The 15,292-nt window shown below is 40.2% G+C and overlaps 1 protein-coding gene across 3 annotated transcripts in view; it reads left to right on the top strand.

The window, feature by feature from the left end:
- The window catches only part of CTPS2 (CTP synthase 2), a 60,754-nt gene extending 52,705 nt beyond the window's left edge, over positions 1–8,049 (top strand). For all 3 annotated transcript variants that reach the window (XM_052673901.1, XM_052673902.1, XM_052673903.1), the window contains exons 18-19: positions 2,541–2,651; positions 4,305–8,049. In XM_052673901.1, the coding sequence (XP_052529861.1) occupies positions 2,541–2,610 (70 nt within the window). In that variant the 3' untranslated portion in view covers positions 2,611–2,651; positions 4,305–8,049. The remainder of the gene's footprint in view (positions 1–2,540; positions 2,652–4,304) is intronic.
- Positions 8,050–15,292: the final 7,243 nt, after the last annotated feature.

Here is a 15,292-nt window from a genome sequence, read left to right as displayed (position 1 = left end):
ACTTGGTATATCATTATTGGTTTGAAGATATAGTTCACAAGCCTGGATATGCCAAGATTCACATGTGCCTGTTTGCAGCTCATCTCTTGAGGTGGTTCAGGTTTTATGGGAGCCTAAATTGTTCTTGTTAACACAATGCCACAACTATCTGTGGATGCTTAGATAAATGATTCAAACAGCAAAAACTGAGAATGACAGTTATTGAGTCTGTAACCCAAGGGCTGACCATTACCTCAGTATTTGCATTATCTTTCTTGCCACTGTAGTCTGCCTGTGAGAAATAAAACTGACTTGCGCCCAGCAGGGCTGTAAATTAGGAGAGAGTTCGAGGTTCTACTGCAAAATAGTCAAGAACATAGTGACCAGAGCCCTTCATTGGGTTGTGGAATCAAATGTTATACTGTACCATCTTTCTCCTGGGGATGAACTTGGGCTCTTCTCCATTCACCTTACTGGTGCTGAAACATTTTTACCTAGATTTCCAGAGGCCTTGTAAAGATGTTTGGAGCTCTGGCACGTGTTTTGGTTATGCCACTAGACAGCAGAGCCAACAAAAGAAAAACGTAATGGAGCTCTTCTCTGAAGGTTTTGGGTTTAATCCAAAGTTATCATGAAACTGCATGCCTCTGCAATCAGCAATTTTACTATGTGTTCTGTAGACAATTTTTGCTATTTTGCTTTGATGTGAAAATATAATCATGTTTAATAATACTGAATTTTTATTCCATGTGTTTCCATGGGTACTTTCAGAAAGAAGTAAGTACAGTGTCAGTGATGTTGTGTTTGTGTGTGTGCATCTGGCATGCTTGATCATACTGTTAACAGCACTTTCCTCACTTGAACTGTGTAATTGTTTGCCAGCTGGTGGAGTGATCAAATCAAGCATTTGTAGTTAGTCTGATATGACACACTCTTTACAAGAGTTGCATCAACAATGTGAATGTCCTGCAAAGAAAGGGCAGAATGCTGTAGGTAAAGTCTTAATACTTGTTTGAGTAGTTGGAATACCAACCTTGTCTTTTATGAAAGTTGCTACAGTGATTTTTTGTAACTATGGGGGTCTTTCCAAGCAGTCAGAGGTAGAAATTCAATGAGATGGCAGTTGGTTCCATTTCTCTTGTTGCGCTCTGTTAAAATGGCTGACATTATCTTTGATTGTGTTTTTGCAAAATGGAGAGAATGAACTTCAGGCTAGAAAGCAGTACTCATCATGTACCAGTATGAATGAGTGCAGTTCCTTTACCATTCCTCATTATAGTTCACATCAAAGATCTCTAACTATGGCATTACATTGTTCCCCTTGAAACACTGCAGTTACTGAAGATCAACTGATAAGCTGTGTCTCGATAGGTCATAGGCTGCTTATGTGCTTGATGGCCCAGCAGGAGATCCCGACCTGAGCTGGGGGTTACATGACTGAGGTCCTGTTGGCTGAGAGAGAAAATTGTATGATAAGAGCACGATGTGGCAAGGCAGTTGTGCAGTGGTTGGAGTGGATGTGCTACCCAGTGCTGGTACTGGTGCTCCCACATGAATGAGGTTAGAGATCTCCACCTGTATTCTGTTAACCATATACTACTCTCTGCAGTATCAGAGAACTGGCCAGCACTATTACTGTACTCATTAGTTCTCTGGGCTCCCTTTGCTGAATTCTAATCTTGGGAAAGTCATATATGTGGAAAGCAAACTGTAGAGGTGAAGCATGGTGTGGGGGGAAGCTAAGTCTGGTGTATTTTGTGGAGAGGTGCATTTTGTGCAGAGTTAAGATAAGCGTTGAGACTTGATAGATATCACTGAATAGATTCTACAAGATCCTGTCCAGCTGGCTACGAATGTGGTTTGTGGGCACTTCTTTCTTTCAGTCATTGTGATGATTCCTGTCCTTCACTGTTTCCTTGTTCTAGCCACTTATAAAATGATCACTTGCATGGCAGCTTGTTCTGTTTAAAAAAAAAAAAAAGGTAAAAAAATAAATAAATCTACTTCTCTCAAGATACAGCAAAAGGGGATAAAATGAAAGGAAAAAGTGTCAGAATGATCCTCGGTGAAAATGCAAGAGTGAGAATCATAATTTAAATTTAAATAGAAGATTTCTGAGTAAATAGTATTAACTTTTCTCTTGGTTAAAATATAATTTTCTTTATCCTAAAGGAGAAATTTCTGTTAGTCTAACACTGAATACCTGTTGTTCTCCATGCTGTTGATCACGATCGCATGTGTGTGACACCACAGCAAACTGTAGAATGAACACACAGTATCCAAGCAGGGGAAAGAAAAAAGCAGGGGAAAGAAAAGAATTGAATATCCTGTTTGTGTGGTGAAATATTGTTCCTCATCAGTTCCTAGACTTCAAACTTAAGCCCATTCCTGTAGAGGAATACATTCTAAAATACCAGAATTGAACATTAGTTTAAAATAGTTTTCTGGAAATGGGAAACATTTGAGGAAAGTGTGTGTCATGTTCATCATCTGTGTGGGAGGGCTTGAAATCAAACTTGTATCACTGTACATGTTTTCTAACTATGTATTGCTTTTAACAGTGAAAGCTACAGTGACCTCAGTGATGACAGCTCTCCAGAGAAAGAGTTTCCTAAATCAGAAACAAGCTAAAATGGTTGTATGAGAACACAGAAATGGATGATGCTATTGAGGTAAAATGAATTGTTTTGATACTGCTTTATGACGTTTACTCGTTCCTTACTTACAACAGGAGACAAAGTTACCTTGATTCTCCCTTTTGTTTCACATCCCATCAGAGAACAAATAAGAAATTGTTTCTCTGTTTCAATGTTTTCTTCCTTGCCTGCAGCACTTAATTGTTCTCCTTCTCTTCTGCTTAACTCTGCAATTGCATTATTAAAGTCTGCTAAGTGTTTTGAGTACAGCTTATAGGTAAGATGCTGCACGTAATCGAGTTGTGAGTTGTGTTAGTGTTTGATAATACAATGAAAGTACACTCAGAAATTCTTTTTTTTGTTACTTCAGTTTGCAGGTATGGACCATTTTGAGTACACTGTGTTAACATGACTTTTTATTTTGTCTTAACATTCATCTGTAATTTTGTTTGTTGCCTTGTTATGTAACAAAACATATCCCAAGATAAATAGTTGGATTTAATCTGTGTAGTGATAGATACACGAAAGTTTTATGAAATTGTAGTATTGTTTGCTGCACTGATGTTTATTGTAGGTCTGGTTGTTTCTTTCACTTGCAAAGATGGTAGCCATAAACTCCTTTTCAATTTGGAGATCAGATTTTCTGTGAGCCACCTGACCAACACAGAATCTGGGTGTCAATCTTAATTTTCTTGATACATTAATCTGAGTTGTGGCTGGTGTGGTACTCTCCTCCATGTGCACTAACATTTTTCAGTATTTCAGAGCACTTCTGTAAGCAGAATACAACTTTGCCTCCTGTGATTTTTATTCCACTCATGTGGTTTAGTTACTAAGCAGCTGTGCTTAATTACTAAACAAGTGATTCAGGCTGCATATGAATGATGCTTTTCCATGACTGATAAAATACTGGTGTGAGGTGCTTGAAATTGCATGATTTTTTTTTGTGACTTTTATTTTATTCTTCCCTCTCAGATTCTATCACGTGTTAAAAATACATAATACATCTTATGTTATGATGGGAGAACAGAATGTTTAGTGATTCCATGATCTGATCCATACAGATACCATACTGACGTGTGTCTTAGAATGACCAAGAAATAAGTGTGCATAATGTTCCTTTTCACTCTTGCCCACATCCTCCCTACCTCCAAACATAGTCATTTCTTTAGACTGTATAATACAGGATAGACCCTTTAGCTTTGATGTTGCTTTTCTCAGTAGAACTTACAAGTGATAATTCTGTTTTCCACTGCACTTGTGACATTCTCAGTGCTTGCATGAATGTTCTTATATGATGCTTTAAAGTAGTCAAGCGCGTTTTCTCTGAACATGTCACTAGTGGCTACCAAGTATATTCAACATAATTAGGCTAAAAAGAAATAACTAATCCAGATATAAAGAAAGGATAGAAGCATTGGCTCACTTTTTGTTTTCCATGGGAATGATTCTTCACATTAATCAGAGCTGGATATGCATGTAGATCATATTTAGTTGGTTTTTTTTTTAATATAATTTATTTATTCTGTTTGACCTGTGTGAAATTCATCTACCTATAGTACTTATCATAAAACTGCTTTGGACTTGAGAGAAACTAACGATCATGAGTTAACCTGAGTTGAAGAAGAAATGCTCTTTATCATTATTTTTTCCTTTCATTCTTCCTTCCCTTCTCTTTTTATGTTACAGAAAGTTGGAAACAAGTCAGTATTGAACACAAGAAAGTGAAGAAAGTGGAAGAGTAAGCTGCTTGAGGTCCTTGTAGTATCTCCTCCTGCACTGTTTTCAATAATTCTCTTTAGCAAAACCTATTCTGTATAAATGATATTTTGCTTTAAAAAATGATATAAATTGTTGTGCACTCAGCTATTAATCATTTTTCATCTTCTCCTATGTTTCAGAGTGATCTCAGGCGAATATGTGTTAGTTCACTAGTTCACAGTTATTTTTGCTTTAAGGGAAGATTTGAATTTTTCCACCTTAGGACAGTAAGAAAAAATACATTCATTCTTCTGTATGAGGTAGAAATGCATAAAATACTTACGGGGAAGTTGTTCTTTACTGTTCATAGATAAAACAGATTCAGATTTGCTTCTCTGTTAAGCTTGTTGTGTGTGTATATATAAAGTTTACTTTTTTGCTGCTCAGTATGTACAAATAAGAAATTGTTTCTTTGTTTCAGCTCTGTGATTGTAATAATTGATGTTGGATATAAATATCACTTCACTTTATAAGTGATTCCTTTTGACCACAGTTCGAGTTTGTTTCCTCTGTTTTCCCTGAAAAATGTTATACCAAACATAATTCTGACCTACCAAGTTACAGAAGTGATAGTAGAAGTTGCTTTTGTATTTAAATTCTATAACAGAGAAAGGAAATATGCTCATATTTTAAAATGCAAGCTGTGCACTTGCATGAAGGTTGTAGAAGAACCAGTCAGAAACCTGGAGTGTAATCTGGGATCCAGCTGCATAATACTAAGTTAAGTTCAGTACTGAATGTAATGATGAATTAAAGTTTACTCTTGTTTTCTTGCATCCATTGATCCCTCCAGTGTCACGGGGCTCATTCCCCAGTAGAACAAAACTGTGTTTTCATTTAGAAAGTGCAAGTTTACACCATTGTGTGACAAGTATAGGCTGCCCTTGCAAAGCCAGCACAGCAGCCAGAATCATTGAGACAATGACATACGCTGTACTTTGTATCAGCTTGGATCCCATGAGCTGAATGGCAACAGTGGAGCTGTCACAGAGGTTGGACCTGTTACTGGTGGACCCAAATGCCTGGAATGCCCCTTTCTTACAAAGAAAATTTTTAATTGTTAGCTTTATGTTTCACTTTGGTTTTGGTGGTGTTTTTAAGTGATCAGAAGGTTAGTACAAGGTTTAGCAGCATTGGTTATTGGAACCATTTGTTGGAAATATGAAGGTTGGGGGTAGGGTTGGCTGCAGTAACTGTGAGATGAGTGAAGTCCAGCATCCTGTGTGGAGGAAGCAGGGCAATAAGGAGGATTGCAAACCTGGACTTCAGGTGAGACAAACCTTCCTGTGCTTGGGGGAATCCTGTGGGCTTAGAGCCCTAGAAGGTAGGTGTTCCAAGACATATGGTTAATATTCAGGCTTCACTTTCTCTATGCTTCAGATCGGTGCACCTCTACGAGTAAGAACTCAAATGAAGTGGGCAGAAGACTTGCATGGATGAGCAAGAAGCTCCAGGGTAAACTCAGAGTAAAGAAGTATGTGGGGGAAAAAGGGACAGGCCACTCTGTACATTGTTAGAGTATGCAGGAATGTGATGGGAAAGACTAAGGCCCACTTAATTAAATCTGGCAAGGGGAGTCAGGAGCAGTGAGGTCTACTGTTACATCAGTAGCAAAACGAAGATTAGGGAAAAATGTGGACCCACTCATAAATGGGATGGGTGCCCTAGTGATGAAGAGTACAAGGAAGGTATAATTACTGAATGGCTTCTTTGCTTCAGTCTTTACTGCTAAGGCCAGCAGCCCACAGGAATCTCATACTCTGGAGACAAAAGATAAAGTTTGGAGAGAGTTTCCTGTTGTTATTGATCATTTAAGCAAACATGATGTGTATCCATGTACCCCAATAGGATGCAGCTACGAGTGCTGAGTATGCTGGCAGATATTATTGCTAGGCTACTCCATCATTTTTGCAAGATCAGGGATGGCTAGCATCATTTGAGTCTTCAAAAAGGGCAAGAAGTACCCAGGAAACTACAGGCCAGTCAGTTTCACCTCTGTCCCTGGGAAGCTGATGGAACAACTGATTCTGGATGTCATCCTTAAGCATGTGGAAGAAAAGAGATCAGGAAGAACTGGCCTTGTAGATGGGGAGAGAGTACTGGCTGAAGTCAAAGTGAACAACAAGAAGATTTTCAGCAGTGTCTCCCATAACATCCTCATAGGTAAGCTCAGGGAGTGGGGGTTAAATGAGTAATAACCATATGTATTAGTACAGTTAGGGCCTGACATGCTGGGCAAGCAGTTCTGTGGACCAGGGAATCCTGGTGGAAAACAAGTTAATCATGAGCCAGCATGTGTCCTTTTGTCCAAAAAGACATTCAGATTGCTGGACAAGAGCATTGCTAGCAGGTTGAGGAACGTTATACTCTGCCTCCACTCAGCCCTGGTGAAGCTGTGTCTGGTTCTGAGTTTCCTGGAGGGAGTCCAGCAAAGCGGTTCAAAGATGATTAAGGAACTGGAGCATCAAGGGAGCTGAGCCTTTTTAGCCTGGAGGGAGACTGAGAGGGGATCTCGTCAAAGTACACAAATATCTTATGTGGAGGGTGTCATGAGGATGGGACTATACTCTTCAATAACAGCCAGTAGCAATATGAGAGGGAATGGGCACAAACACACTAAGTTCCATTAGAATATGAGGAAAAACTTATTTACTGTGAAAGTGATGGAGCACTGGAACAAGTCACCCGAGAGGCTGTGGAATTATCCTTTCTGGAGGTCTTCAAAACTTGCCTGGACATGATCCTGTGCAATGTGTTCTAGGTGGCCCTTCTTGGAGGCATGGGAGAGGTTGGACCAGATGATCTCCAGAATCTCTTACAACTGAAGCCATTCAGAGTGTCTGCGTAAATATCTGTACAAAAATAAAAGGTACCATATCCCTTTTACAGCTTTGTAAAACAGTGAGTTTGAGAACTTTGCATTGCTTTAGGAAATCTCAAGTTGCACAACTAATTTCTCTCTTCACTAAATAACTTTTAATGGTAAAGAAGTAAAAAATATGTTCCCTTGGCTGAGATTGTGTTAAAGTTTTAAAGTGATCTGCAAATATGTGCCTTAGAAATAGAAGATATTGATGGAATTGGTATCACTGTATGTCTTCCCCTATAAGAGATACTGGCTCTTGGTTTTTGAAACCAGAATTTTCTTATTCTATCTGTAATGTTGAAATGCATTTTCAAATATATTTGTGTTATTCAGAAGTGTTAAGATGTTGTTTTAAAGAATCACTATGAGCTGTGGTGTCGGGAATTTTTCACTTTGTCATTTCTAGTTGAATTTTCTACGTCTGTGGTCATATCTGTCTGGTTCATGTGGTCCTAGTTCATCAAGATGAAATATTAGGAGTTAAATGTCTTAGGAAACTATTGAAATTGGTTTTGTGTAGCTTTATTACGGAGAAGTTGTGATTTATCCCAAAAAGTTGAGGGGGAAACAGTGTGGAGTAAAGCTGGAAATAGCTCCTTAAAAATCCAGTACCTTTGTCAATCCTCTTCCTACTACACAAAAAAACTAAATTCTGGAGGTACACACATCCCTATCACAAAAAATCTATCTCCTACTTGAACTGACAAGAGGCAGCAGTGTGCCATTTCTAAACTGAAGGCATACAGGTTTTTATCTGTATGTGAACCATAGAATTTGGATTTTAAGGAATAAAAATGGAATAAAGCAGTTTGCTTTGGATTTATCATTCCAAAATGGAGAATGTAATTAAAGATGTATAGGAAAAAAAGAGCTTTACTCTGAGGGGCCTGATCTGCTTCTGTGCTTTCTGTGACCTTGTCTTGATCTGTTCTTCATCTGTGGGAAGCATGAATTGTTGAGCAGAGGACCTAACGTACAAAAGTTGAGTTTAAGTACTACTGGTTAAAAAGATATACTTGGAGCACAGCAGACTCTGAAATCAGTATTTTTTCATTCTCTGTTGAGTTACTGTTTGGCTGTTGCTTAGGCTTACGGGCTGTACTTGTATCAATAATTTAGGACATCAGCAGTAGTCTGACAATAGCAGGTGATGGAGTGCTAGCACAGGCTGCCCAGACAGGTTGTGTAGTCTCTTTCTCTGAAGATATTAAAAATCTTTCTGAGCATGATCCTGTTCTATGTGTCCCTGCTTACCTGGACTTAAGCAAGGCCTTTGACATGGTCCCCCACCACATCCTTATCTCCAAATTGGAGGGATGTGGATTTGATGAGTGGACCACTCAGTGGATAAGAAACTGGTTGAAAGGCTGCAGACAGAGAGTGGTCATCAATGGCTCTGTGTCCAGGTGGAGGCCAGTATTGAGTGGCGTCCTCCAAGGGTCTGTCTTGGGACTGGTGCTCTTTAACATCTTTATCAATGATGTCGATGAAGGAATCCAGTGCACCCTCAGCAAGTTTGCTGATGACACCAAGCTGAGTGGTGCGGTTGACACAATGGAAGAAAGGGATGCCATTCAGAGGGACCTCGACAGACTGGAAAGGTGGGCCTGGGTGAACCTGATGAGGTTCAAAACGGCAAAGTGCAGAGTTTTGCACTTGGGCTGCAGGAATCCAGGCATCCATGCAGACTGGAAGGAGCGGTCCTTGAAAGCAGTCCTGTGGAGAAGGACCTGGGGGTCTTGATGAAAAACTTCACGTGAGCCAGCAGTGTGCTCTTGCAGCTCGGAAGGCAAATGGTGTCCTGGGTTCCATCAGAAGAGGGGTGGCCAGCAGGGACAGGGAGGTGATTGTCCCTCTCTACTCTGCTCTTGTGAGGCCCCATCTGGAGTACTGTGTCCAAGTGTGGAGCCCCCAGTCCAAGAAAGGCAGAGAGCTGTTGGAGAGGGTCCAGAGGAGAGCCACAAAGATGACCAGGGGACTGGAGTACCTCCACTATGAAGACAGGCTGAGGGAGCTGGGCTTGTTCAGCCTGGAGAAAAGAAGGCAGCGGGGTGACCTCATTGCAGCCTTTCAGTACCTAAAGGGAACCTATAAACAGAAGTGGAATCAACTCTTTGAAAGGGTGGATAACAGCAGTATAAGGGGAAATGGTTTTAAGTTGAAGGAGGGATTTAGGTTGGATATCAGGGGGAAGTTCTTTACAGAGGGAGTGGTGAGGTGCTGGAATAGGCTGCCCAGAGAGGTTGTGGATGCCCCGTCCCTGGAGGTGTTCAAGGCCAGATTGGTCTAGTGTTGAATGTGGAGGTTGTTGGCCCTGCATGTGGCAGGGGGGTTGGAGCTTCATGATCCTTGAGGTCCCTTCCAATCCTGGCCATTCTGTGATTGCACAGTGGGTTGAACCAAATGGCTTTCAGAAGTCCCTTCCAATCTCAGCCAACTTGTGATTTTATGAGAGACTCTAGCTACCTCTTAACCTCATTACTGACAGTTTCGTAACAATAATAATAATATTATGGAAGGCTTTGACCAAAGTAGATCCTTGGAAATAAGTGTTTTGTGAAATTGGAAATTCCTTGTAAATAAGAATTGTTTTTTGTTGTTTTTGCAGTCAGGTGCAGCTGAGCTGAATTAAGTTTCTCACTTTATTTGTCAACTACCTGCAGAGGCTGATGGAGAGGTACAGATCTTAGTTTTCCTATGATACTGTGGAACAGTTATTTGACCAATCAGACTATTTCTCCTGAGGGAATATTTGCAGAGATGTGGTCCAGTTTCTGCATTAGCCTGCTGTTTGTCTGAAGCCTCATAAAGTGCACAGTACTCCTATTACACAAGTATGACTTCGTTGATTACTGTGTGGTACCAAAGAGGGCTTCCTATCTATCACCTGGCATTCAACTTGGGTTGATTCTCCTAAATTCTTCTGCAGGCAGCTGAGCCCTGCTGTCTCAGGAAAACAGTGGGCAGCTTGAAAGTAGGGGGTGCTTTCTGTGCAAGAACATGTACAAGCAGGAATCGCAGCCCCAAGCAGAAAGAACTTTCTCAGAAGAGGCAGATAGGCTTCCTAGAAAGGTGTGGAGGAGGTTAAAAGACATTTTGCGTCAAAGCAGAAGACAAGTTACCAGTCTGAGCTAACCTCCTTATGGGGGCAATGTTATGGTTAAGATAGCAAAGCAAATGAAACGTTCTCCTCAAACTGTGTGTGTCATGATGACAGTATGGAGTGTAGTAACAGTGTGTAGGACTTGTGAGTCAGCTTGGCTATAGTTGGTAGTGAATCCAGAACAGCACAGAAATGAACTGGGTCAGTAGAAACCTTTATGGGACTGAATGAAGCTCATTTTCCCCTACTTCTCTCTAACAGTATGTGTAGTAGTGTGTGTAACATGATGTGGCTGAAATTTGCTGACAGAGGGAGTAAAGGGAACTGAGGAGGAAGTCAGAATAACACTCTGCTCTGGGAGAGAGTTTGATCTCCTCCAGTATCCTAGGGAAACTCACTGCAACATGACAAAGGAACAAAGAAGCAATATAATCCTTTCTATACCTAGGATTGAGTAACACGTGATTCTTGTACGTTATTTGAAGGAGAGTTCTTCACTTGAGCATCTACATGAAAATCCCGTTATACTTTTGTGCCTCAGCATTTCATTCAACACCGTGCTTTTTTTCCTTGGTAACAGTGAATCCATAGCAGCAAGCTCTGTGAAAGCTTCCAGATAAACTTTTCCTCTTACTAGTTCACCCTGTCCTTGCTGTTGATATAGCTGCTACCTTGTTAAAGGTTTTCATGCATCTTCTCGGTGAGCAGTCTTCAAGTGAATTGAATGAATATTATTTTTCACTTTGATTGGGGTTTTGTTACTGACTAGACTTTTCCAGCATTCTTCTGTATCTGAATTGTTGATCAGAATGTGCTTACAGAAGTAAATGAATTAAGGACTAAAATCAAAGGAATTAAGTGACCAGATGCAGCCAGTATGGGTTTATGAAAGGCAGGTCCTACCTGAATAAATTGATCTATGAGAAGATGATCTACTTAAGAGATGAGGAAAAAGCTGTGGATGTTTTCTATCCGTGTTTTAAAATAGCATTTTAAATGTAAACCATTTGACACTGCTTCCCATGGAATTCTCCTGGAGATGCTGTCTGTTCCTAGCTTAGATAGGTGTATGGTTCACTGAGTGAAGAACTGACTGAATAGCTGATAGGTCTGAAATAATCACAGTGAATTAAGTTCATCCTAGTTGGCTGCCAGTCACCAGGGATGTTTCTCAGAGCTCAGTATTAGGGCCAGTTTTATTTCGTGTTTTTCACAGTGATCTAGATGAATGGATTGAGCACACTTTCAGTAAATTTGCAGGTGACACCGAATTGCATGAGACTGTTGATGAGCTTGAGAGTAGGAAGGTTTGTGTATTTGTGACATTCTCTTATGATGACTTGGAATATTTATATAAGCATCTATTAGCTAGCCAAAGAAAATTTCTATGTAGGTCTCAGTTGAAAGTTCATTCTTAGAAATAATTTCAGGAATGTTGATTTTTTCAGTCTCTGGCTGGTTCTTTTTGCTCTTACCAGTATGGCTTTTTTTTTTTTTTTTTTTTTAAGATTTTTTTTTTTAATTTAATTTTAATTTTTTATGAAGTCCACTGTGGTGGACTAGTTCTGTTCTTTATTCACATACAAGTGACTTATCTTCAGTACTGTCTGTTTCCCTGATCCTTAAAATTCCTTGTGGATTGTAGGATCTAACATCCTGGTCTAACCTAGCTGACCAGCTGCTAGAGTAATGTCTGTTAAACTGCATACTTTAAACTTTGACCTTTTGTTTGAAATATTGTCTCTTCTCATAACATTCTTAGATGAGGAAATTTGTTGCTATTTGTTATCAGCCTTCTAGTAACACACTTTCACAGATTTGAATCAGAGACTGGAAAACTAGCTTTACCTGAAATGGAGATAGCAATTCTGTGTTTCAAGAATGCTGCTGGAAAGTTAAGTCTGTCTTTCTTACCTCTATGGGCTGTCTGGTTAATAATTAAAGAACTGTAAATTTTGGAAGCTGCTGGTGAAGTTTAACAGTAATATGATTTGGATAATCTAAGAACTGACTTGAGTCTTAGATTAAAGTGTAGTCTAAAGCTCAGTCTATTTAAAGGAATAGTTAGTATAGGTTGCTCTGAGTTCTGCGTACCATAACATCAGCAAATAGTAGCTTCAATAAACTTATTTCACAGAGTTCTTTGAGAATTAAAATATCTGAGCTCAGATGTCATTTAGTTCAAGTACCACTTTTCTTCGGAACATGCTCCTCATTGTCTATGTCTAAATTAGCAATTGGAGAAATAGTGCAGTTTTGAAGCAAATGCTTTCCATGTACTATGTATGATTGGTTCCTGACAGCAGTTTTTGTGCACTAGATCTCGCTTTTTTTTGGAGGAACTAAAGAAAACAACACTGGTCACAACTACGTACCACAGATAAGTTTCTTGGTCATCTCAGTGACTATTGGGTTTGAGATGACTAGCAAACAAGGTTTCATTACATTTTAAAAATGAGGGAAACGTCCTTAAAAACCATGTCCTGTTAAGCAGGTAACCTGTGTTTCACTTGTCTTTCTTTAGCTGCCCAGATATACTGCCTGTTCGTGAGGGAAAAGATGTCAGAGGTTGGGTATAAGGTACTTCAAGGCATTGTTACTGATGCTCAGAACAGTTTTTTCAGCTTCTTTCTTTTCCTGCCCTCTTCTCTCTGAAGATGAGTGAGTGTGAAAAGCCACCAGGCATCAGCTCAACTCACAGCAGGGAGGCAGCAGTGCCATTATAGAATGCCATGAGGTGGAACAGAAACAAGACTTCTACACGTGAAATCTTCAGACAATGCTGATGTGGATGTCAGCACACTTATACCAGCTACTGGAAGCACATTAATAGAACCAGAAGCTGTCATCCTGAATGTGTGTTGAAAGATCTGGCTGTATCTGTTCTGAAGTAAACTCCAAACCAAACATTTATGGAGCACTTGTTGGCAGGATTGACCACTTCAAACTGTGACTAAATTCACTTTGTGTCATCATTTATTTTGCTGAAAGCTCTCATAAAGTTCCATACTGCCATCCTGATTTGAGTTGCTGGGACAGTATTCCCACATGAGATCATAAACCAGATAGCACGGTGCTGAGGTTACGCTGGATGGCCTGATCTGAGCCCCCTTTGAGCCTGGTAAGTGTCCTGCTTCAGCGGTGGGACATGATGTAAAATGCAGTTCCACTATCGTTGTATTAAAATGGCTGAACCATGCTCATCTAAGCACCTGTACAGTATCAATTTAGCAAAATGTCAATGTCTATATTTGAGCTACTTACCACAGGCTTCTTTTATAATTGCTAGCAAACAGCGGGCACTTTTCAATCATCCTTAGCAAATCAGAGGAATTACCTGTGGATATTTCTTTTTTCTTGTCATGAACCATAAAGAAGAACTTGGCCCAGATGTCTCAGATATATGTGGTTGGATGAATCCATTTCATGATGTGTAGGTGCCAAAATGGGAATTAGTCACTATTATCTCACAGCAGATCCTCCTGTAAGCTGATCTTACCAGTCATAGAGGTGAGACTGATGGGAAATTATAACCCATTTCCCAGGAGACTGGGAACTCCTGGCCAATCTTTTCCTGAGTTTCAGAAGCAGCAAGACTTCCCCTCCTTTGAAGGCTGCCCACTCAACAAGGTTAACACTATTTCTAAAAGTCAGTATTCCTTGTGGTCTTATTGATGTTGGAGCTGTCTGCAGAAAAACACCATTCTGTTGTCAGAGAAACAGTAAGTATGTGATTCTGCAGGTTAGACAACAGATAGATAGAATCACAGAATGGCCTGGATTGAAAATGATCATGATGATCATCCAGTTTCAACCCCCCTGCTATGTGCAGGATCTCCAACCACCAGACCAGGCTGCCCACAGCCACATCCAGCCTGGCCTTGAATGCCTCCAGGGATGGGGCATCCACAGCCTCCTTGGGCAACCTGTTCCAGTGTCCTTGAAACCAAGAGAACCTGAGCCCAGTTGTGCATATATTTTAAGTAGTTGTTAAACAAAATACAAAAGCAACCTTTTACAAAGGAGCCCCAGAGCACAAGACTCCCCCTTTGTTAATCTTGTGCCATAAGAAGTAGGTTAAAGAATCTGTTTTGCTTTTACTTTTTAGCCAAGTGAGCCTTGGATCCTTTTCTATAGTATGGCAAAGATTCAACAGGAAGAAGTGACAGCATCTCTTTTTTACCTTCTGATGCTTGGAACTTGCTACATTGCTACTTTGTCTGTCTAGTTATTATTCCTGCTGGTTCGTAACTGTGCCAACTTCAGGCTGAGTGTTCAGGCTTTTGCTGGTGCCAGCCTCAGGCTGAGAAATGCTTATTAGCTTTTTCTCTGCTGGCTATGCAACTCACTCATTTATCTGTCCTACCCAGAATTTTAATTTAGTTTTTTTTTTTTTCTTTTTCCAAAAGGGATTGAAGGAAGCTTGTAAACATAAAAAGAAAACAACAACAACAAAATAACTTTCCCCAGAGTAATCCCTCCACAATTGCTACCTGGAAAAGCACGATCTGAGAAATTTGAGTAAGTTTTGAACAGTCAAACATTACCTTCGAAGGCTTGTGGATGGCTAATATACTTTCCTTGTGTTAGTCTTGGGAGCATAATGTGATGTCTAACAAAATTTAGTCAGTGTTGAGCATAAAGCAGGTCTGAAGTTCGGAATTATTTCTCTGTACATTGCATTGGAAGGTTTTTCCTATCTTACTGCTGATGTTGTTATTGCCTCACAAAGACTTCAGGTTGGATATTTGGAAAAATTTCTGCTCAGAAAGAGTGGTGTGGCAGTGGCACAGGCTGCCCAGGGAGGTGGTGGAGTCACCATCCCTGGAGGTGTTCAAGGTGTTCAAGAACCCATGAGGAACGTGGTTAGTGGGCACGGTGCAATGTCTTAATGGTTGGGCTACATGATCTTAGAGGGCTTTTCCAACATTAGCGATTCTATGATTT

The sequence above is a fragment of the Tympanuchus pallidicinctus genome, unplaced genomic scaffold (genome assembly GCF_026119805.1).
Source record: "Tympanuchus pallidicinctus isolate F22 unplaced genomic scaffold, pur_lepc_1.0 scaffold14, whole genome shotgun sequence".
Classification (NCBI taxonomy): Eukaryota; Metazoa; Chordata; class Aves; order Galliformes; family Phasianidae; genus Tympanuchus; species Tympanuchus pallidicinctus.
Note: the sequence above shows the minus strand (reverse complement) of the source record. Positions and strands in the feature narration are given on the sequence as shown.